Source organism: Larus michahellis, chromosome 9 (genome assembly GCF_964199755.1).
Source record: "Larus michahellis chromosome 9, bLarMic1.1, whole genome shotgun sequence".
NCBI classification, from domain to species: domain Eukaryota; kingdom Metazoa; phylum Chordata; class Aves; order Charadriiformes; family Laridae; genus Larus; species Larus michahellis.
In genome coordinates, this window is record NC_133904.1 from 17,778,746 (window position 1) to 17,801,121 (window position 22,376).

The 22,376-nt window shown below is 39.5% G+C and overlaps 1 protein-coding gene across 1 annotated transcript in view; it reads right to left on the minus strand.

The window, feature by feature from the left end:
• Positions 1–674: 674 nt before the first annotated feature.
• The window catches only part of TRPM1 (transient receptor potential cation channel subfamily M member 1), a 43,591-nt gene continuing 21,889 nt past the window's right edge, over positions 675–22,376 (minus strand). The window contains exons 14-25 of the mRNA XM_074601665.1: positions 19,925–20,214; positions 19,149–19,377; positions 17,546–17,668; positions 17,071–17,202; positions 14,908–15,036; positions 13,361–13,612; positions 12,474–12,648; positions 9,276–9,296; positions 7,431–7,575; positions 5,117–5,316; positions 3,810–3,942; positions 675–1,950 (exon numbers count right to left, since the gene is read on the minus strand). Coding sequence (XP_074457766.1) covers positions 675–1,950; positions 3,810–3,942; positions 5,117–5,316; positions 7,431–7,575; positions 9,276–9,296; positions 12,474–12,648; positions 13,361–13,612; positions 14,908–15,036; positions 17,071–17,202; positions 17,546–17,668; positions 19,149–19,377; positions 19,925–20,214 — 3,105 coding nt within the window. The remainder of the gene's footprint in view (positions 1,951–3,809; positions 3,943–5,116; positions 5,317–7,430; positions 7,576–9,275; positions 9,297–12,473; positions 12,649–13,360; positions 13,613–14,907; positions 15,037–17,070; positions 17,203–17,545; positions 17,669–19,148; positions 19,378–19,924; positions 20,215–22,376) is intronic.

The following is a 22,376-nucleotide window of genomic DNA, read 5'->3' on the forward strand; positions in this document are numbered from 1 at the left end:
CATGCTGTGTGCGTCCATGTAGATGCACTTCAGCTGGGCTAATTGCCTTGTCACTTTATTTGGGGGACAAGCCCTTATTCCCGCCTGTCTGCGCTCAGACATTTCTGCAGTTGCCATCCTATCACTACTCCTCATGTCTTTGCTAGCACATGGGTCATCATCTCCCACCTCCACTGCGACAACAGGCTGCAAGACCTTGCTAGCGCTTTTACCCACCAGCACTGGCACGCTGCTCCCAGGCACCACTTTAGTCACTCTGGTTACATCCCTGTCCCCACTTCAAACCTAGTTTAAAGCCCTATCAATGAGTCCTGCTAACTCCTGTCCCAGAATCCTTCTTCCCCTTTGGGTTAGGCTTTCCCCACTTGTTGCCAGCATGCCTGGTGTCCTGTATATCAATCCATGATCAAAGTAACCTAAGTTCTGCCGGCTGCACCAGTCTCTGAGCCAGAGACTGCTGACTCTTCCTGTTTATCCCCTCATCAATCCCTGCAACTGGTGGGACAGAGGAGAACACTACTTGTGCTCCTGATCCCTTAACCAGCCATCCTGGGGCTCCAAAGTCTCTCTTCATTGCCCTTAGACTTCTGGTATCTATCTCATCATTACCTACAATTGTTCAATTAGTCATGCTGCCTTCTTGACTGTTGATAAAACAGGGGTCATAAGCCACTTTAACATTCAGTTTCTGCAGATGCATTTTCTTGCCTAGCTTTCTGTTCTTCTGTTGCACTGCCAAATGCTACCACCAAATTAGTTACGCTGCTGGCATGTCCTGGTCTATTTAACTTGTCCTTTACAGACTTGGCTTTCCGAGAATGGCTGTGCAAACTCTTCGACCGTACTGACGGGAACCCAGAAGTCCTTTCTGGCTTTACAGATAGTAAATTCTCTTTCTTAGCCTTGACAGTGGCAGGCGTAGAGGTGTAAGAGGCACTCATACCTGCTTCACCAACATCACTGTCATCTGTGTCCATCTGTAACTGTTTCTGCTCTGCTTGCCTTTCTGCCTCAGAGACAAAACCAGGGTATTCTGGAGGACGTTCTTGAGAAAGTTGCTGCTCAACTTCATATTTCCACTCTGTGGCCCATTGTTCGATTGTAGAAGGGCACACCTGATCCATAATGGTACTATACTCTGTGGTCCAGTTGTTAACTCCTCCAACCAGCTTCCCACCCTGAGCAAATATAAAGCTCCTTGACTTTGTCATAGTGGTTTGACAAGCACTGAATGTTTCAGGAGGAAAATAGCGCATTGCTTTAGATTTGTCCAAGGGATAAGAGATGGTTGCTTCTAACTTGGTACGTTCTACTTTTAACTGAGTGTTCTGAAAATCTGATCTTGGTACTGACTGTTTGTTCATAACAGCATCCATCTGGTTTATACTTCGAGGAACCATTCCATCACTCTTGAAAATCCCCTGCTTTTCATCCCCCAAACCACCTGAACCAGAATAGGCCCTGGAAACATTCTGTGCAATTTCTAATGTAGATTTACTGTAATCTGATGTGGTGACAGCATTAGCACTAGAGGTACAGTGGAGACTGGTGTGGTGTTCAGGAACCAGCATTCTTGGGTCTGCTCCATCTTCTTTGGTACCAATAGAACGGGCTTTTTTACGCAATCCCATGGCTGGTGACATAGGAGTCGTACTGTCATCAAATGTTAACTCATCACCACCGACGTGGTATCTGTACATGCTGTAGCCATCAGAGCTGTTAACACTGCTTTGCCTTAGGAGATATGCAGCATCACACTCAGACGAAGCCCGTGAACGTGTGTATGTCAGCTCAGATTTGTCAATACCTGCCAGCTTCTCAAGAGCATTCACCATCCGACCAGATAGTTCTTCCAACTGAGAGAGTCGAAGGTCAACTGTTTGAAGAGAAGCTTTCATAAAATGTTCTCTTTCATTCACCTCTTCTAGCCTCATAGACATATTTTCAACTCTGTTGGGTATAAAAGAGGAAGCATAGAACAGAAGCTGTGGAATTGTGCAGTAACCCATTATAGGCACCCAGCTACTGATTTCTTCGTAAGGCAGAATTTTGTGCTACGTATCATTCTGTTTCTCTTATGAGTAGCATCAAAAGCACACGCATTTTCTTGTTCTCTATGCCTTCCATACACCATATGAGAGGGCTGTTTGAACTTGGCTCTTATTTACATGCCAGGAGAGTACAAGATTTGCAGCCCTTTGGGACAGCCTACTATTAACATTTCTGACTGTGCCACCCACTTCACATTCAGTTGTCCTCGTTCACTGTGAAGCATCAATTAATTATACAAAAAATACTAATGACATGCGCACAGGATGAATTAAAACAGCATCAAGGCATGTTGTAAAACAGGTTTTGTAGCTGTATGAAAGAGAACATATGCTGGTGCGTATGGGATTACTTTAGCTCCTGAGATACCTTTCAATTACGTATCAGCTGAAGGGAGTGGAATTATGATCTAGTTCAATTAAAATAATACTTTTTCCCATTTTCTTTTATCATTTAGATCATAATGGAAGTGATGGTACCAGAAGAATGCATATAGAAGTAATGCATTAGAATGTGACTTAGAGATCATACACTAGTAAATGAACTGTGGAAATTAAATTAACATTCTTTTGCTCACACACACAAAAGATGACAAAGCACTGGAGCAAGAAGCCATGAGAAATAAGCAAATCTGCTTTGTGGCCATAGACCATAGTGAATCAGTGAGGCTTACCCACCCTGCTTTATTCTCTGCCACAATACCTAGGATTTTGACAAATTGCCATGGATAAATAATGCGACAGAAACAACTCGAATACATGTAGCAGATTTCATTTACTTCTGTATTCTCAAACTTCAGATATAGTAACACAAGATGTTCAGGGCTTCCCTTCAAGAGAAAGATGTTTATCTGTTAAAGAATTGTATGGCTCACAGAGCTACTTCATAAAGAATGTTAAAAAGAATATACACACACACACACATATATATATATGTATGTATGTATGTATGGAGTAGTTCATCATCAAAATACCGTGAGGTAAATTAAGGTGAAAGGATGTTTAAACGGCGTATTGTTTTCATTACAGGGAGACTTTTTCATCATTTCAAGGAAGCGACAAAAGACTCCATACTTTGACTTTACTTAGAACTAACAAAATAGGCAGAGCCTTTGGGAACAGTCCTAGTTCTGGTAAAAAAGTACTGCTGCCATTATCACTGTGCTTAGACAGCGATATGCAAACATTACCTTGTCCTCAGAATAGCTTAATGATTTACAGGTGAATATTCCCTGTCTTTTAAATAGGGAAGTTCATATTGAAAAGCTGAACGCCTTGTTCAAAATTTCCAAGAGAGATTAAAATTCAGCAGTTGTGAGTGCTGGACCTTAGTGCAAACCACAGGTCCAAGGGAAGAACCCTCAGTGCTTTTGTCATCAAGCTCCAACATATTTCTCACGGTTGGATGAGCTGTTGGAAGCTCAACAAGTAGTAATTTGCTCAAAGGGATAAAAACCGTATCAATGATCTTCATATGGGCGAGAGGGAAAACATTCACCATGAACTAAAAAGTTCTTGCACCAAAGCTACCCAGACTAGCAGCCTTAGTGACATACCAGTAGGAACACCAAAAAGCCTGCTCGTGAGAGATGCATCTGCACAGGTATTTACTCAGGATTCAGATCAGCTTCTGAACTGGTCATGGCTTTCTGCAAGGTCTAAATCTTTTGTACATTCAACTCAACTTTGGTTATAATGAAGACACAATAAAGCAAATATTGTTCCAGGTAAGTGACATGGTTTTTTTCTTATAATAGGTACCTTTCAGAGGTAACTCTGATGCGTTCATCATTAGATGATTGCTGCTCATCCTCTTTTTCCTGGAAGTATTCTTCTACACACTGCTCTTCAAACTCATAAAGTTTTTTTAGCTCTTCATCATTCAGAAATAACTCTGTGCAAAACAGAAGAACAAAATAAGAGTTTCCTTTTTCTGAAATTCTGGCAGTCAATTTAAACCCAGTTTAGCAGATTACTTTGGACATACGAATACTGCAGATTCTACTCCAGCACTAAATGAACGGATGATTGTGTAAATAGGGAATGAGCACTTAGCCAAAGATGGCCACAGCCCAGAAGGCAATGTAATGCATTATGACCACCGTCTGCTTTTATGACCATCGCTGGGGACTATATTTTCTCAATGACCTTTGTACTTTTTAACAGCAGTGCTATGCATTGAACAAACTGAGTAGATTTTACAGGATAAAGATTAGGGCAGTCTCTGTCAGCTTGACTGCTCCTTCATTCAAATGCTGTTCTTAAAAGGATGCCAGTTATAGGCAACAGATAATTTACTGTAACAGATTGTTTCCCAGACATTCTTTGGATAAGAGCTTCAAAAATTTATAACCATCTAAGGAAAATACAAGGGAAATATAAGGTCTTGGGAACATTTCATCCTTTATTTGAATTTGTCTCTTTGTATTTGGAGGGAGTGTTACATTTACTTTTTCCCTGCTTTTCCTTTTTTCACTCAGAAACATATTGTGCAGAAATAGAATTACTTACAAAACATGTTTCCTGTGAAATGTAGAAATACAGGGATAATTGTGAGCATCTGATTATTTCAACAAGGAATATAACGAAAATAATAATCAACAATTACAGAGTATGTTAGAAGAACCCTCACAGTTACGCTGTGAAATAAGATAAATCTCTAACATGGAGAAATGAAAGTGAGGATACTCTTGCACACAGATTGCTCACAATCACAAGCTGACGCTAGAGATGACATTTGAAACTGTGATCCCTTCTTCTCAATTTCTTATTTGCTCTTCCCAACATATGGACTTCACTAGAACTTGGTAAAACTGGATTAAGTAGATGCCATCCCGCTGCTTTAAGAAAGCAAGTTAAATTAAGTCTTCATTAGCAGCACAGCATTGCATATTCTCAGGAGCCCAAGGAGCTCAGGAGCTGTTAACTTGATATAAATTTTGTCCCATACTGTCTTCTGCAAATACACTTGATCATCAACATGAACAAAATGGTTCAGCATCATAAAAGCTGCTGCTTTCTGCTAACATGGTGCAAAGAGCTCAATTTAGAGAAGATTTCTTGCATACTCAGTCCCCTGTCACGCTCATCCTGATCTCCTTCACCCTTCTTGCAGCGACAGCAGATTCGCTTGATGATTATGTAGATGTGGCTGAAGATTATCATTGGTGGTGGGAGGACAGGTCTGTCATGGAATGTCATGATCAGCTGGTACCGCTGGAACTTCCAGACTTGGTTGGATATTGATTTTACCTCAAAGAAGGTATTGCTGAAAGGGAACATAGGTACAGTTTCTATTAGGCCCCTAAGTTTACTTATTGAGCAAGTACTATGCTGATGAAAGTAGCAGCAAAATAACATGTGGCCACATGACTTGCCTGGTTCAGCTTTGTAGATGCTGCTGAACTTGCTGAACTGATCATTACCCTGAACTCATGATTTCACTACTCCTTTTGAGGGCGGCAAAGCAGAAGGCGCTCTGCATCCCTTATACACCACTCAGAACAGGCTTCCTCTTAGACTATTTGCTCCTACTATATAAAGTCCTTTAGGTGTTAGTGAAAAGAAACTTGCACAATTCATGAATCATGTAATTGGTATTTTGGGGCTTGGTTACAAAGTATTTCTTTTAACACATGCCAGTATTTGATATTACACAAAGTATTAAATCCAAGAAAGGTATTTTGTATGCTAAATGCAGAAGCTTCACATAGTTTGCCTTTAGTATGCTAATCAGCTTGACCTACATAGAGCACTTTTCAAGTTTTCACAAAACGTCCTAAATCCAAACTTGATTCACTCAAACTTCACTTGAAAACATGGTGCGTATTCCTGTAAAGTAATTTGTTCTTGGAAGCCACGGCCTCATCATTTCTACACCAAAGTAAGGTGTGTTATAAAGATGTTTTATTTTGTAATTCAGTGGATATAAGGGAGTATAAGTGATGGTATTCAATCCAGAGGTAAGAATGGTCAAGGTTATGAAATACCAACTAAGAGAAAGCAGACTTGATGTGCCATCTTAGATAAAGTTTTTCAAGCTATTTTAAAGTATGCTCAAACAGCTCACTCCACTTCTATGATGATGATGATATTGGCACTTCCTTTTTTATACTTTCTGTCCACTTCTTTTCTAACTTTCTGTACTTTAGAATATCCACATTCACAAAACCAGTTAAAAAATCTCTTTGAAAACACAGAATTCTTGAGTACATATAACTTTTTGTTTCTTTTGGCTAAGCATACATGAGATTATTTACCAATGATAAGTTACGATCTGCCTTTATTCTGTGTCTCCTGCACAGCAGGAATTCCCCAGCTACATCTCACCCCTTGCAACCACGCTGGGATGGCAGGGGTTAACAGCATGACCTACTTCCCAGACTGCTGATTCCTTGGTCCTTCAGCCAATAATAGCTACCATTGTAAGATTCTTCCCCTTCCCCCTAGTGATGTGACTGGCATTGGAGCACTTGAAAATTCATGACCTTTTAAGCTACATACATCAAATGAAAGACAGGCTTTGTGAGCTGTAGATTTCTGGGCACAGCAGGAACTATTTCTGTGGTTGTGACACCAGCTCCCTATGCCAACAAGCCCTCCAACACTACTTGCTCATGGGCTCAAAAATGGATCACCTGCTTTCCTCAGGTGGTAAGTTCAGAAAGTCTTACTAGCAAGCAGATATTTCAATTCCTTATTTATTTATTTAATTTATTTATTAATCACTAGGTCGCACCAGGAAAAGCATGCAACTTAACTGTAGGTAGAAAGAACAAGAAGCAGATATTTATCTTAGTGTAAACATGATCGATTTGTTACATTAAGAATGTGCTCAGTGCACACTGCTTGGACTGGCCACAGATCTTGGCAACGCAGCCATCCTTTCTTTTGGTTCATGTCAATATAGACTCCTTTTCTGAGTCATGTAAGAACACTGCAAGGCCCTAATTTATTTTTTTTTTCCTAAATGAAAAGCAAAACAAGAAGAAAAAAAAGCCATATGATGTAGTGACAGTGGAAATGCCTCCCATTTTTGATGTTCAGGTTGCTAGTGGTTACACGGACTTCCATCATGTATGTAGCAGGTTTCAGGGACTCTGTTTTTCATCTTTCCAGAGCAATCTTGAGGCCTGTCACTATCCACCAAATGGTAATTGGGAGTAGCCAGATTCCCTCATATGCATTACTGCAATTGCTGGCAAATTCAAAGCAACCTTTCCTCTAGTCTTTCCCAGCGTATACACTAGTCCAAGGATTTGCCAGTCATGTTCATAGATTCCAACTGTGTATGCAAACCCTTGCAAAATCAGTTGACAGGCTCTCACAGAAACTTTATCTTGGCAATAAGAAAGTAAAGATAGTGCATGATCGTTTACGTACTTGAACACAGCAATCAGCAGGTTTACCAACAGGATATTTGCTACCAAGAGGTAACAGGCCATAATAGCAGGAGTGAGCCAGGCCCCTGGTATACATGGAGGGAGGCGTTTACCATCGTCATCATAAAGATTGTCCCCACAAGGAGCTGAAGAAAAAAAAGGAAAGGTATTCATCACGAATTGCCTGATACTTAAAAACACTATTCACATTATTTAATGATGACGCATGCATAAAATTTGCCAAGCTAAACAAATTTCAGTTTATTTCCAGTGGCAAGTATGTATAATTTCTACTTCAAATTCTCCTTCTAACTACAGCATACAAAAATAATTTCCCATAATAGTGAACAGAGAGGCAGCTCCAAGTTTATTGTACAGTGTGGCTTTCTCTTCGAATTCATACAGATTTTGTTTTCAGGAGAAGATCTTAATGTCCCTACGTACACATTAATAATGGAATTAAAAAAAAAATTCTCCAACCAAACTCGTGGGCATACCTTGCCAAAGATACAAAAAGATTTACTTAGGGGTCCCAGACTGCTGAGCATAAATTAAACCTTTACTGGGGCTCTGAGTGCACTAAAGAGGCCTTAATGATCCTGAACAGCTTCACCTGGGGTCTACCCCCACCCTGCCACATACCTGTCCCTGCCTGAGCTACGGCCAGCGTGCCAGTCTCAGCCCTCCCTCCCGGAATGATATGGGACCTCTGTTTGTCTCCTGGAAGGACCCTTCTTCTGTCTTCTCCTTTTGCCCTGACTGGACTCCCTAGATGGACCCTGGACTACTATTTGTCCTGTCTGGGGCTGTTAATGTTACCATCAGGAGGCCCTGCCACCAATTTTGGGCCAATTTCTGTTTCTCTTGGTTTTTGCAATAATTCTAAATTTTAGATAAAATTTTAAACCAAAGAGATAAAATTATAAAATGAAAATGGTTTAGTAGCAGCAAAATAGAGTGGTGAGAACGAGACAAAAATTGAGAGTATTGATGAAACTGATATAAAATAATTGCCTGAAGTAATCCTAAGAATACGCAGGTTGTCTTGGGGCAAGAGCTCTCTTGGCAGTGGGTAAATGCAGCAAGTTAGTTCTGTCTTTAAGTGCAGTGCCAGCTATCTGATTTCAAATATGAGGCTAATTTTTGAACAATTTAGTAGCAGGTAAGGTGTTCATAAACCACAGGCTCTTATCTGAAATCTTAGTAAATGCTAAGTCTGACAATGAGTTCATTAAAGACTTAGTTTATGTGAACAGACAAACCAGTTTTGTAAGCATTTTGCAAAAAATCCAATGCTTCAACCTCACCTGAAAAATACTTCAAATTATATGAAAACAGACTAATCTTATTTACTGTGGACTGAAAGAGATATTTCGACTATGATTAATAAAACATATTTTACTTGCTTTTCAAACATCAGACCTGTATTTTTCCTGTTTATCGTAAGTGTAACAGGAAAGTCAGGCGAATCATAGTATCATTCACATGGACCAAGGGAAGTATCGCCAAAGAAATACTAACATTGTATCTAGGTAATCAAAGGGAATTAGTTATACCATGACAGTCATGCGTCGTAATTTAAAAAAAGGATTATTTTACTGTCAATGTACTGGAAACAAGTCATAGCAACTACGTAAGCTCAATTAAAAGTTCTGATGTGTAGTCTGTATTCAAATAAAATAATTTTCCTCTGCTTCTTTTCAAATGAAACTATTACAGTAGAAAAACAAGATTCACACCTGAATATTGGATGAGCCCTATAATTAAAATGCCAGTATCTGGTGAAGAAAAAGATTAATGAACATAGTCAAATAAATGAGATAATCAGCCCTCCACAGAGACTTACGATTAATTTCCATGGCATAGACTGAACAGCATTCCGAAGAAATGAAATAGAAAAGGAGGCAGGGGGAGAAAGAAAAAAACCAATAGAATAATATAGGAAGAGAAACAAAAAAAGATGATTGAAAATACAGTTTTACCACCAAGAAGCGATAAGCAACTCAAATGTCAGAACAGTAGAGATATATGCTTAGAAACAATATACTTGTGAAAAATGCATTGCATTCTGCAATTTCCTTTTCATATTATTTTCCCCAAATGTTACATATGGCGGTGAATTAATTAATGATATTAATAATAAATCAGCAAATGCTTCTGGCAGATGATCACTTAAATATACACAATATTTCAGGCAAGTAAACAAAACTGGTGGTCACCACGAACACAAAACAACTCAAAGTTATCACACAAAATCATTCTTTTAGCTATTATGGAAACATTTCCTTTTATTTTATCTTTTTGTTTTGTTAAGAACCATCCTGGCTTTAAGTCTGCCAGCTGTTTCTATTGAATAGCTATATTTCCATTAATAGTCAGAATACTGCTGTTACTGCAGCGTACAGTATCATTAGAGCCCATTTTGACTACCAGTATGGACACTTGCTTGCCAACCCCTAAATGGTGACTGTAAGAAAAATCAAAGAAATTCAGCCAGGCTTCTCTGGTGTTAAAGAATTTTTTGCTGCTGAGTACTAAATGCCACAAACTTCTTGCTCATGGACATCTTCTAAATGGAGTGAACCAGACAAGAGTATCCTGGATTGTGTTAGGAAAAGTTAAGGGAGGTAATTATTCACCTCTACTCAGCTCTGGCGAAACCACATCTGGACTTGTGTGTCTAGATCTGGGCTCCCCCACAGAAATCAGACACGGACATACTGGAAAGACTCCAGTATAGAGTCACAAAGATTATTAAGGTGATTGGAGCACCTGACAATGAGGGCAAGGCTGAGAAAGCTGGGATAATTTAGCCTGTAGGGAGGGTCAAGGGAGATCTTACCAAGGTTATAAACACCCGATGGTGTCAGGAGTAAAGACAGAGCCAGACTCTCCTCAGTGGTATCCAATGAAAGGACAAGAGGCAGTGGAGAAACACAGAAATATGACAAATTCCATTTAAACCAGGTTGTCCAGAGAGGTTGCACAGTCTTCATCCTTCAAGATATTAAAAACCTGACTGGACAGTCCCTGTGCAACCTGCTCTAATTTACCCTGTTCCGAGCAGGGGAGTTTAACTAGTTGATCTCCAAAGGTGCCTTCCAACCTCAGCAATTCTGTGACTCGTGATCTTCATCTTTAGGTGACACCCTATCCTCAATGAAGCTATTTATAAAAGTCTAACTACCTTTTTTTAGATGGAAAATTTGATGTAATACTTTTTCCATAAACTGTTTACACTTATAGGCCTTGGCAAAACTACCCATAAGCACTTGACACAGAGTCAGGTTAGATTGCCCATAGCAACCACTCCCCAACAATGACTTCTGAGGTTGCTTTTGTGCTGTGTTTACAGAGAACCACGGAAAGATCAGAGTGAAAATTTCTTACTGAAAGCAAGAAAATCTTCAGAAGTCAGTCCATAGACTTCTAGACATAAGACATTTACAGAAGAATTGCAATGCAGTCTAGTTATACCAGAACTTCTTGTGTAGCCACTTCTATTTCAATATTAAAAAAAACAACAAACCCACACATTTCCAAGTTAGCTTATGTTTAAGCTAGTGGCACAGCAAAGCTTCTGCCCTAGGAACGTTAGTGGAGCAAGTAACTGGACTTGAACTTGTGTAACTGGAAAACCCAAACTTTTTTTCCCCAAAATCTTTCGTGCTGCTGAAGAAATTTTTCCAATTCAAAGGATGCTGAGTATATAACTGAGAAACGACTGGAAGCATGAGAGAAGCCTGGCACACCATTACACTAGAGAGATCAGTATTCTTGGTAAGGTGTGAGTTTTGATTTATAAAGAAATCAAACTGTCTACACTGGCCAACGTCTTTGTTCAAAGTGAAGTGGGATTTCAATGCACATTATGAGCCACAAAGGTAAGGCATACCCTGTTATAGTCCCATGGGAGAATTAACCCACTTGAGAGATCCTGAGCTTATCCTGGCTCACATGTGCACTGAATCTGCAATATCAGACGATAGATGTCTTGACCTTCTATTTGTCAAGAGTAATTCGCTGTACCAGAAGTTACATTAATAAGACAAGCACATAAGGAAAATGAAGATTATATTGTCTTTGCAACAGTGTACACTGTTCAGAAACAGAGTAATGACATTTTATTCCTTTCTAAGCAATTAAAGTACACTTTAATGATATTTGGTATGAAGTTTTCTCGTGATGATTGATCTTTATGGTTTTTGACTGAACTTAGACCTCACTGTTTCTTCAGCCTTCCACTTTACTACTTCTCAATGCAGATGGCTGGAATCACACATGCACAATGCTGAAACAGCAGCTTGTATTATTTTAGATAAAGTGCAAACTATGCGATACACACTAGAGGAGGCCATCTGCATGTTTGACCTTCTGTACAAATTTCAAATATTAACACAAAACTAGCAGTAACATCTCCTCTAAAATAATGACGGTTATTTTTTTTAAACTGTGCAGCTTTTATATAAGAAAGGCTATTTCCACACCTAAAGCTAATCAAGCAGAGTTTTCTTTTTTAGCTTTGTTTTTCCACAGGTGTAGAAAAGAACATGAGTGATTCATGAAATTGAAACATTTCTGGAAAGTAGACAGATGTATAAATGGGAGTAAAAACGTATGAGCTCACTGCCAGTGCTGTGAGTCAGAAATGAAAGGATATAGGTATTGTCACCTCCTATGCAAGGTATTTTTTTTTTCCTGCTTCTGTTGTAACTATTAGTAAAACATCAGTTAAAAAGAACGTTTCATAATGATCTCTGTTGATCCCTACAAGTAAACAGAACACTTAATACTGTTATACTCTTGGATAGGAGAGTATTGCAGACTACATCACTCACAGTGTTAACTGAATTTGAATATAAACCGAGAGACAGGACATGCAGGTGGGGAACAGAAAATTGTTCAGTCTCTGGAGTTTGTCACAAGAAAACATATAATCATAAAGACAAAACACTACTTCCAAATTAAAAACAACCATTAATTTGGAACTGATCATCTGCCTCAGAAACAGGAAACAGACTCTTACTATGAATTCTACTCTTACGGTCTATCTGGTCTGCGAACACCTCTCCGTAGATCATCCAGTAGGGCATATAGAAGATGTTGCGAGCTAGTCTCCAAGAAGGCTCCTCATCTGGGTGCAGAATAGCTTGGCGGGCTACTCCAAAGCTCATCAGAACCACAAGCATGATGACCACAAAGTAGAGCATGTCAATCATCTGCACAGAGAGACCATACAGACGCTCTTATCATCACCAGTAGTACAGTAGCACCAGCATGTCTGTTGGCCAGGACGCATTAAAGTCAACAAAGTACCAAGAGAACAAACACATTCCCCTGGATAATTTTCTTGATATTATTCTTTGACTTGAACTAGTGCTCAGGAATTAAGCAGATATAAAAATGCAGTAAAACCAGCCATTTAAATGAATACTAGATTTATATTTAAAAAGACTTAAAAAAGCTAAAATCTTTGTTATCCCTATTCTCTTTTGCATCAAGTGTACTATGCTGTGCTTTCAGCATAGGCCTCTTCTGTGATTGCAAAGAGATGATATGATCATTACTGTATCATCTCCCGTCCACAACTGATGGTTTTGTGGATGACCGCAGTATAGTGACAATTTGTTATTGCTATGCCTTTGGGAGGTAGAAGGCTGGCAAAGTGAATCAGTTTCCACAGGCTGGTTAAAAAAAAAACAAACAAAAAAAAACCCCACAATGACGACAAGAATGAAGATTCCCTCTAGAATCAAGCAGTAATTAGCAAGAGTATTGTATTTCGTGTGTGTGTGTGGAATTCACAATGCAACTTTTTCACAGCCTTTATTCAGAGTCCTAGTCAGATGGAATACCTCTTTAAAATCTGAACTAAACTTAGTTTCCCATGAAGTTCTGAAATACATCATTTACAGAAATTTAGGCACTAACCATCTTTCCAATCATCATGACGTAAGGTCCCAGATATTTGTTCACACCAAAGATATCTAGTACTCTAATGTACCAGAAAATGATATCTACGCAGTAAATCACTCTTCCATAACCCATGTAAGGCTGGTTCTGTAGGCGAAGAATTGCTCCTATTATAAATACTGAAATAGCCACCAGGTCAGTAATATTCCAGTATTCCTGGAGCCAAACTTTCACTTTTTGGCTCAGCTTGCCAGGCTCTGACATCAGAATCTGAAAAAAAACAACCAAACAAACAAAACACCAAACCAAAGAAATAATTAGGAAAAACTCCAAGTTATGTTTTTGAAGTAAGTCATGAAAAAAGACCAATCTTGTCCCGTTCAATAGGTGTCTGAGACCCACTCCACTGGCAGCAAAATTTGTCCCAAGCAGCAATATTTTTAGTTACTAGCAGGCAAAATATCCTTTTCATAGAGTCATAGAATGTTTTGTGTTGGAAGGGACCAATAAAGATCATCTAGTCCAACCCCCCTGCCATGGGCAGGGACACCTCCCACTAGACCAGGTTGCTCAAAGCCCCGTCCAGCCTGGCCTTGAACACCTCCAGGGATGGGGCACCCACAGCTTCCCTGGGCAACCTGGGCCAGGGTCTCACCACCCTCACCATAAAAATTTTCATCCTTATGTCCAATCCAAACCTACCTTCTTTCAGTTTAAAGTGCTTGCCCCTTGTTCTGTCACTACAGGCCTTGGTAAAAAGTCTCTCTGTGTCTTTCTTATAAACCCCCTTCGCATATCGAAAGGCCGCTATAAGGTCTCCCTGGAGCCTTCTCTTCTCCAGGCTGAAAACCCCCAACTCTCTCAGCCTGTCCTCAAAGCAGAGATGCTCCAGCTCTCTGATCATCTTTGTGGCCCCCCTCTGGACCCCCTTTTCATCTTTGTTTCTATTTTGGCTTTCTTAAGCCTTTTTTTGTTGTAGATTATAATCAATAGCATTTAAACCAAGAGATCTGGCTTGATGACTTGTCTTCCATATTTATCTTCAATTACAGTTAGTACGAGATGTGGGAATTGTGAATCAGAGAAGGATAGGCCAAGTGCAAACCACACTACAGCATGTGAATACAGTAGAAGCTTTTACGCTATCTTCCTCACACAAAAGTAACAAGATCAGTTAGATAGTACTCCTGGCTAATTCCCCAAAACACCTCTCTGCCTGCAGCTCTCATCAAGGACTGCATCAGTAATAAAAAGACAGTACCTACTGAGATTTCCTTCATGGGTTATGGCCATGCCTTTCCTTGGAAATACACACAAGAGAATGACAGCATTCATTTTGACTACTGACCTCAGGGCATTTTTGCCCAATAAGAGGTTTTAATGTACGGAGTGGGTTATAAATGAAATTCACTCCAGTGATGGGCATTTTGGGACTCCGTGGATATGTATGAGAATCTTTTCTCTAATGTATGGCTTCTCAACCCTCTGCACAAGTCGATGCCATTATTACCTCTAAGAGCAAGCACCATTTTAAGGACTGAGATGTTGGTATGATCAGACCTTACCTCTCTTACTTTCTCTAAAGCCAATGTCACAATGTAGGAGATGACAATCCATTCCTGGACTGATGGCCACCGTTCCATCCGCACCAAGATGATATAATTAAATAGCATCAGGTAACCGAGGTATGATAGCTACAAAAAAAAACCCAAACAAACCTTTACGGACTTTGAGGGATAGATCCCAAGATCCTTCCACAGTTAGGCAGTATTTGATTACTTGAGATGACTTACACAAAAAAACCCCAAGTTTCCACTAATTTCCATTAGGAAGTTATGGACAATTAGAGTAAGCCAATACGGCTATCACTCAGTTTTCTGTAAGTACTAGCATAAATGTCAAATTGGTGATGCTGGTGTCTCCGTGCCACACAGCATCTTTGGTGATCGGCTGAACTAAAAACTTCAGAGATCTTGTAAGACTAGAGTTAAGAAAACAAAATGGATTCAATGGCTTTGCAGGGAAAAAAAAAAAAAAAAGAAAAAAAAAACAAAAGAAGGGAAACAAAGCACTAACAAATCAGAAGATTTTCCATGGAGAAAATGGAGTTTTCTAAAGAATGAGATATTCAATGTGAAATGTTTACCCACCATCTCAAAACAGATCTAAAGCAGAACAGGGAGGCAGGGTTGTGAGCAGCACCTGCCTGGAGAGGTAGGGGAAATAAAGAGTCACACAGGCCGCTTGCGTTTCTCCACCCTGTAATAACAAGGTTGAGATCATCTGGGCAGAATTTACTCTTTATGTGAAGCCAGAGTCACGCAGACTTCCTATATCAGTCCATACAAAACCTCTTCCTATACTTGTTATTTAAACCCATCTGCACAAACAGTAGGTTTGCATATTTTCTGGTTACTTTAAGTGGCCCCTAGCCTCAGGAGCAAGTTTCTTGCTGAAGCCTAATTCAGTAAGAGCCCAGGAGGCTGCATCACCACATCAGGGAAGAAACACCAAAGAGAAGGCAGTAAAATCCTCTTAGCTGAGGGGTTGCACAATGCATGAAAGTGAAGCCTGCCCATATTGTAACATTCATACATAAAGGTATGAACACATCCACTGAGGCTATGCGTCAAAGATTCAGGTGTTGAAGACCCTTCCTTGCACAGGAAAAAAGATTTTGTTCTCTGAAGGAAGCAGGCCTGCTGCAATGCCCTTCCTTCAGCTGCCATGCACTAGCACAGACCATGAGCTGAATTATCACAGATATCCACAGATGCTGTGGACCATGTCCAGGCAGCTGAATCATCTCATTTGTTGAAAGAAGCAAAACAACAATTCCAGGGCACTCTACATCAAGTCCTTTGTGCCTGAGGCTTTTTTAATCTACTACATGTAATTTCTTTACACTGTCAAACCATGTTGAATGCCTTTCTTTGAAATTAAACAGGAATTTTGCTTTTAAATTATCAATACAGACAGCAGAAAGGGAACAGCATAATGTTTTGTGCTTGTGATCTGCTAAAACTAAAAACCTACATAATATTATGACATGCTAGGTATTGGAAATCCTAACATAAAAGAGAGAGTAGTGTCCTTTTTACAGGTCACACACAAAATTTATGAGCAGTAGCATGAACACTTTTTCTGTTTTATTAAAACCAGATAATTCTTGATGCACTAAAATCAGATGCTTGTCAAAAATAAATCTTAGTTTAGATTAGTTTTAATTACTTAAATAAGAGAAAAGTATCTATTCAGTTTTAGCAGACTGGGATCTGTGCTTCCACCTAGGTTGCACACATCTGAGCCTAACTGTCAACAAAGCAAACAGCAAGCATTGATACCGTGGCGTTACTTCTTGGGCCCTAAAATGTTTTCAAAGCAGAACAGGAGCCAGAGCTTTTAGAAAGCAAGAGAATCCAGCCCAGCTTGGACTGAGTGACCGGACCGTGGAGCTTGCACTGACTTTCGCATATGACTGACGAGACAGGGCCTCCTTCAAAGTGCATAGGCGCTTTAGAGGCTGACAGCATAAGCTTCCGTTATTCATTCTGTTTCAGTGTCTATGCATTTTTCTCAGAATAAGGTAAGTGCTTTACTCACCAGATTCCATGAAAGTCAGTACTACTTACTTATTTATTACTTGGTCATTATTTTTACATTGGAATCCTTTAAGTTTCACAGGTGTGAGAAAAACAATCACTATCAGTTTAATCATCATGACTTACTGTGTAGAACCAAAATTTGACAATAGGTGCATTATAGAATTCATAGATCTTTGTTCCAATTGGAAGGCTCTTTTGTTTTTTATTTCCATTCTCTTCATCTCCTTTTCGAGAGCCCGTATCCACATTTGCATCCTAGAAGACCAAATTTGTCAGTTTTCATCAATATACAATAGTAAAAATAGTAGCTTTTCCTCAACTACAGCCCCAGCCATCTGTTAACTACATGAGGAAGCTCTGAGCAACAGACCTCTTTTTAAAAATACAAAACCAGAAATTCCATAAATCTGCACAACTACGCAAATAATTTACAGGCCCCGAGAATCCAGCCTATGCACTCGCAGAACTCTTCACTGATTTTATCCCACAGAGGCAGTTGAGATTTTCACCCAAGTGACCTATAGCATAATCAGAATCTGCTCAGAAAAACTGAGCACTCTTGAGATATTAGAACTTCCTAATAATCTCCATTACTGACCGCATTTTCCTCCTCCTTTTCTTTGCTTTCTTCATTTTCTTTTGATGTCTGGTAAGAATAATCATCATAACTCCGAAACTCTAGGAAAAGGATGGTGGGAGGGAAGAGAATGCCCATTATCACCTGCACAACAAGAAAGAATTCAACTTAGATGGCAATAGTTATTTACATTAATAGATTTTATAACAAGGCAAATTCCATAAACAGTATTTCCTTTGTATAGTATTCAAGATACTCTGCTATCCTCAAACCTACAAAAATGAATAAATAATACTTATGAAGCATTGGCAAAGTCTTGTATGGAAAGATGGCACCCTGTAAGGCTTCCCATCTCCACGAATACACTGCAACTAAGAAATTGTGCTCCAGAATTAAGAGTTGTACAGAGAAATTCCATGGAAAGGACACAGTAGCAGTTGCAAGAGGGCTTCAGATTTGTTACTGGAGTTTATAGTTACTTTAGTCACCTACTATAATTAGTTTCAATAGTTTAAAAACTTGTGAAAGGTAAAAGAAACTTTGCAGATAGGACTGGGGGAGTTCTTTTACTATATGAGATATAGAAACACAAGCAAGAGTTGCCAAGGTACAGAAAGGAGCACAGAAGAGAAGAATGCAGGCCATGAAACTAGAACATTAGCAGGTTGATTAATGCTTTGGAGAAAAGAAAGGAAATCAATAAACAGATTTAGAAAGCACCTTGATGCAATCTGAAAGGCAGGATGCTTGCCTGAAGATTTTAAACAGGTTTAAGAGGGAGACATGGGAAAGCAGAAATAGACAATGACAGTGCAATGTGCGTGTCAGCAAGCTTGGGAGTACGACCTAGGAAGACAGGCATGGCACTTTGTCAGTCATTGCGGGATTTAAGGAAATAAGGAGGTGAGACTGGTGGCACCATCACGATGGGCCTCCACACGGGTGACAGCAACTGCGCTATTACAAAGGAAGGATTATATTCACATGAAAACACACACAAGCAAACACTGCTCTGCTTCCTTAACGCTGCCTCACTTATGTTTCTCTTTTGTGGCAGAGTTCTCACATTACTCATTTTTTTGTAAATCCAAAAATCAGGAAATATAAAAGTCAGTAACAGAGACTAAATCATCATATCACAGAAAAGGGAAATAAAAATCACATAGTTTCACACAATGCAATTACACAAATTCCACTCTTTTCAACACTTGACTCTGTGTTTTCCGGTATAACATTAAACAATGTAAGAAGCATGTGTCTGTGTATGGTTCATTTTCTCTCTGCTCCTATTGTGTGGGCCCCTAATGGAAATCTTTTTGCTTGTATCCAACTCATTTTTAATCAAAGGTGTACATTTTCAATGAACAGATCTCATCACTCATTTAGACCCACAACTGCACTCTCAGATTCCAATCATGCTAAGCCTTTTATAGATTTATATTTTCCTTTGTCATGGGATAATGTTCCTTAGATATCCTGAATTTGGAAACCAAGAAAATTAGCTTTAAAACAGGTTATGTTCTTAAAACACCTATAATTAGTAAGCCAGTTTGTTCAATGCATACACTATGTATAATAGTGTTACATGCAACAAACTATATCTGAAAACAACTGCAGGAAATACCTTAAGGCCTGGGTTTTTCCGCATGCGTAGTCGCCCCATCCACATATCTGTTAAGAGCATCTGGCTGCATGTGTGAGCAATGAAATCCCTGTGTTTAGCTGCCACAGCCAATTTGAGGCAGGTAGAATTACTCCAGTTTTTCAGTTCGTAGGTCAGTAGTTTCATGGCAACCTGCTCATCATGTTTATAGGACTGATCCAAGAGTTCAACAGCCAGCTGTCCAAAGTCTCTGGAAAATGCAAGATAAGTCCAGTGAAATTTGATTTAGAAAACAGTGTTTGCTTGCATTTGGGGTTTTAATTCCATTTGCAGCGGGTCATCTTTTTCCACGCACACGTACAATGACAAGAACAACTGAGTCTCAAGCTTGATTTGGGACAGTCTACCAAAGTTCCAAACTCATTTTTACTGACAGAGAGGACTAGCTTAGACTGATAACATCTTAAGGCCAGTTTAGATATACCGTTAGATACCCCTTAATTTATGTGAGTAAATCCTGAAAATAACTTTGTGAAATAAAACCAGTTAGTTTTACAGAGAAGCTGAAGAAATAATGTGTTCTGTCAGAAAAAATACAAGTCTTCTCCTTGCTAGTGTTGCCTTCAGATTCTAAGACCACATTTTTGCTTGTTTACTGTTGATAAATAGGCTCCAAATGGCATTCTGTGAACCTACATTCTAGAAATCAATTGTACTTTACTAAAAGTAAAACTTCTCAGCAAGTCAGACAACCCCTTATATCAAGCAGACATATACTGTGCTCCACGTCTACTAACTTTGAGTTGTTATCCAGATCCTGAGAGATGTCATCAACCAGCTCACTCTCAGAAGACTCGTGGGCCATAGACTTGTACAGTTTACAGGCCACAAGTGCCTTGGCCATGGTTTCCTCCCCTCGCTGCCACAGGAAGAGTGCCATCTTCTGCCGTTTCATCAGCACGGCCCATACCATCAGTTCATGAAAGGGATACTGAAAACGGCTGACTTCTGGGTCATCCACATCAATATCAATCTCTTCCTCCTTTTTCTTCTTCTTCTTCTTCCCTTTGGTGGGAGGCTCATCATCCTGGGAAGAAAAGAAGAAAAAATGTTCCCATTAATCTTTAACGACTTACCTGACAATGGCACCATGCACAGAACAAGTACTGAGAGGACGTGTTAATACCTAAAGTTCTAATTTGTTTTTGCTGTTTGCTACAATGAATGCTAATAGCGATAAAACTATGAAGAACGCGTGACAGAGCATGCACCGGGCTAGCACACACAGCTTAGTAATTTTTCAGAAAACCATTTCTCACATACTTAATTACAAGTTACCCTTCTTGGATAAGTACAGCAGAACCCTATTGTACCGAAGGCATCACTTTACACTCCATTGTAAATAGAGCTCTACTGCATGTGTAATTGCATGAGTTGATCTGCAATGAATTAATATTTAATGAATTCCACTGCAGTGGCAATGGAGCTTTAACAAACATGAATTCACTACGAATAGGTTCCACTGTAATTTCTGATTTGATATGTCTGCATCTATTCCTGAAGAACAGTGCTGCATATCTTCCAGGTATCAAAGCGGTTTTCAGACTGACATGCAGGTGGAGAGAGTGGCAACATGCAAATGGAAAAGACAGGCAGACAGCATCCTTAAGAACAGCAAGATACTGAAGGGAGTCTTCACCTTTGAATAAGCAATCTTCTCTTATGTATGCACTGCAAACGGAAGGTATAAGTATCCCATTTCTTAAAGGGATAGGGAGGATAGGCCATTACTACAGGAACCAACATGGAAGTAACTGAAGGGAAGTACTGACAATGAAGCAGGATCCTGAAGGGAGAAAAGCCATGATTGGGAAAATTAGGGTTTAAATAATGTAGGAAGAACATTGCATATATAGGTGAGGTGTAGACAGAGCTTATCATCATTGAAGACCTCGATTCCAATCTCAGAAGTGTATTGCAAGTAAAAGCAATTACCATTCTACAAAATTAGTTCCTGTTCAAGCAAGCTCAGCACAATGCACTATTTTTTGACAAAATATGAACTTAAATCCAAATTCAGGGTTCAGCGTCACACCCCAGGTTTCCAAAGATGACTCTTCAGCTCAACAATGAAGTATGAATTTCTCTTCCAGAAGTTTTAACAACTGCAAGTGGTGACCTCTGTCTCTTACAGAAAATTCAAGGGTCATTAATTGCAAGCACATGAGGAAAGTGTTGAGCATCTCTGAAGCACAGGACATAAAATCCCAAAGGGAGGACCAAAAGTTAGGTCCTCTCCACACTAGGGAAATCACACCGAAACAAAACCCTGTGTAAGAAAGACAAAGTGCTAAGGAGTCTAAACTTCCTGTTTTAGAGCTCCTAAGACTGGAAATGAAAAAAAACCAAACACCTGGAGTTGCACCAATTTACTGACCATTTCAGCAAAATACATGTTAATTTTTCTTTTCAACTTTTCTTTCTCTTGGAAGAAGGGAGTGGGCTACACCCACTGTCAAGTGGAGAGAACAGTTTGTGCCACACAAAACATTTCTCACTGAAAGAAATAGGAAAATCAAAATGTGCTTTTGTAGAAGCACTAAGCAACCTACATGTGATCAACGCTGATTAAAAAGGGCCACACCTCTGAGGGACTGATCTTTTGGCCTTGAGCCATTAGAAAATAAGAAGCTGATCAGAGAGATTAAACGTAACATAGAGTCTCTGTGGAGAAAAAAGCTGCTTATCTGCTTGGGGAAACAGAGCCTTTTGTGAGCAGCTGTAGTTCACATCAAATGTAACACAAGCAACATGTATATATACTGTGTTCAAATACTACCATGGTTTAATAAAAGCATACCTCATAGGGAAATGTACCTGGCCTCTTTGTGTAAATGCTTTCCTGGTCTATATTAATACTTTTTTTCAGAAACAAAACCAACTACCTGCAAAACAGTTTGGGTTTTTAGGCATCATCCCAGAATTGATTCCGGTCAATTCAAGATTTCTGCAGGCACACAAGTAATAGAGGCAGGGCTTGGACCCAAAATTCTGAATCAGCATAATTTACAAAGCATGGTGCCATCATGGTAGCAAGAAGTTTTGTAGCGGAGGACAGCATCCAGCATGTTTTTTCACTCCAGTTAAATGTTTTCCCTGCGATAAAACCTCATTTGCACATAAATTGTTACTTCATGGTTAAAGGGGATTTGACCGTAAATAGCACTGCTGGATCACATTCTCTTTTCA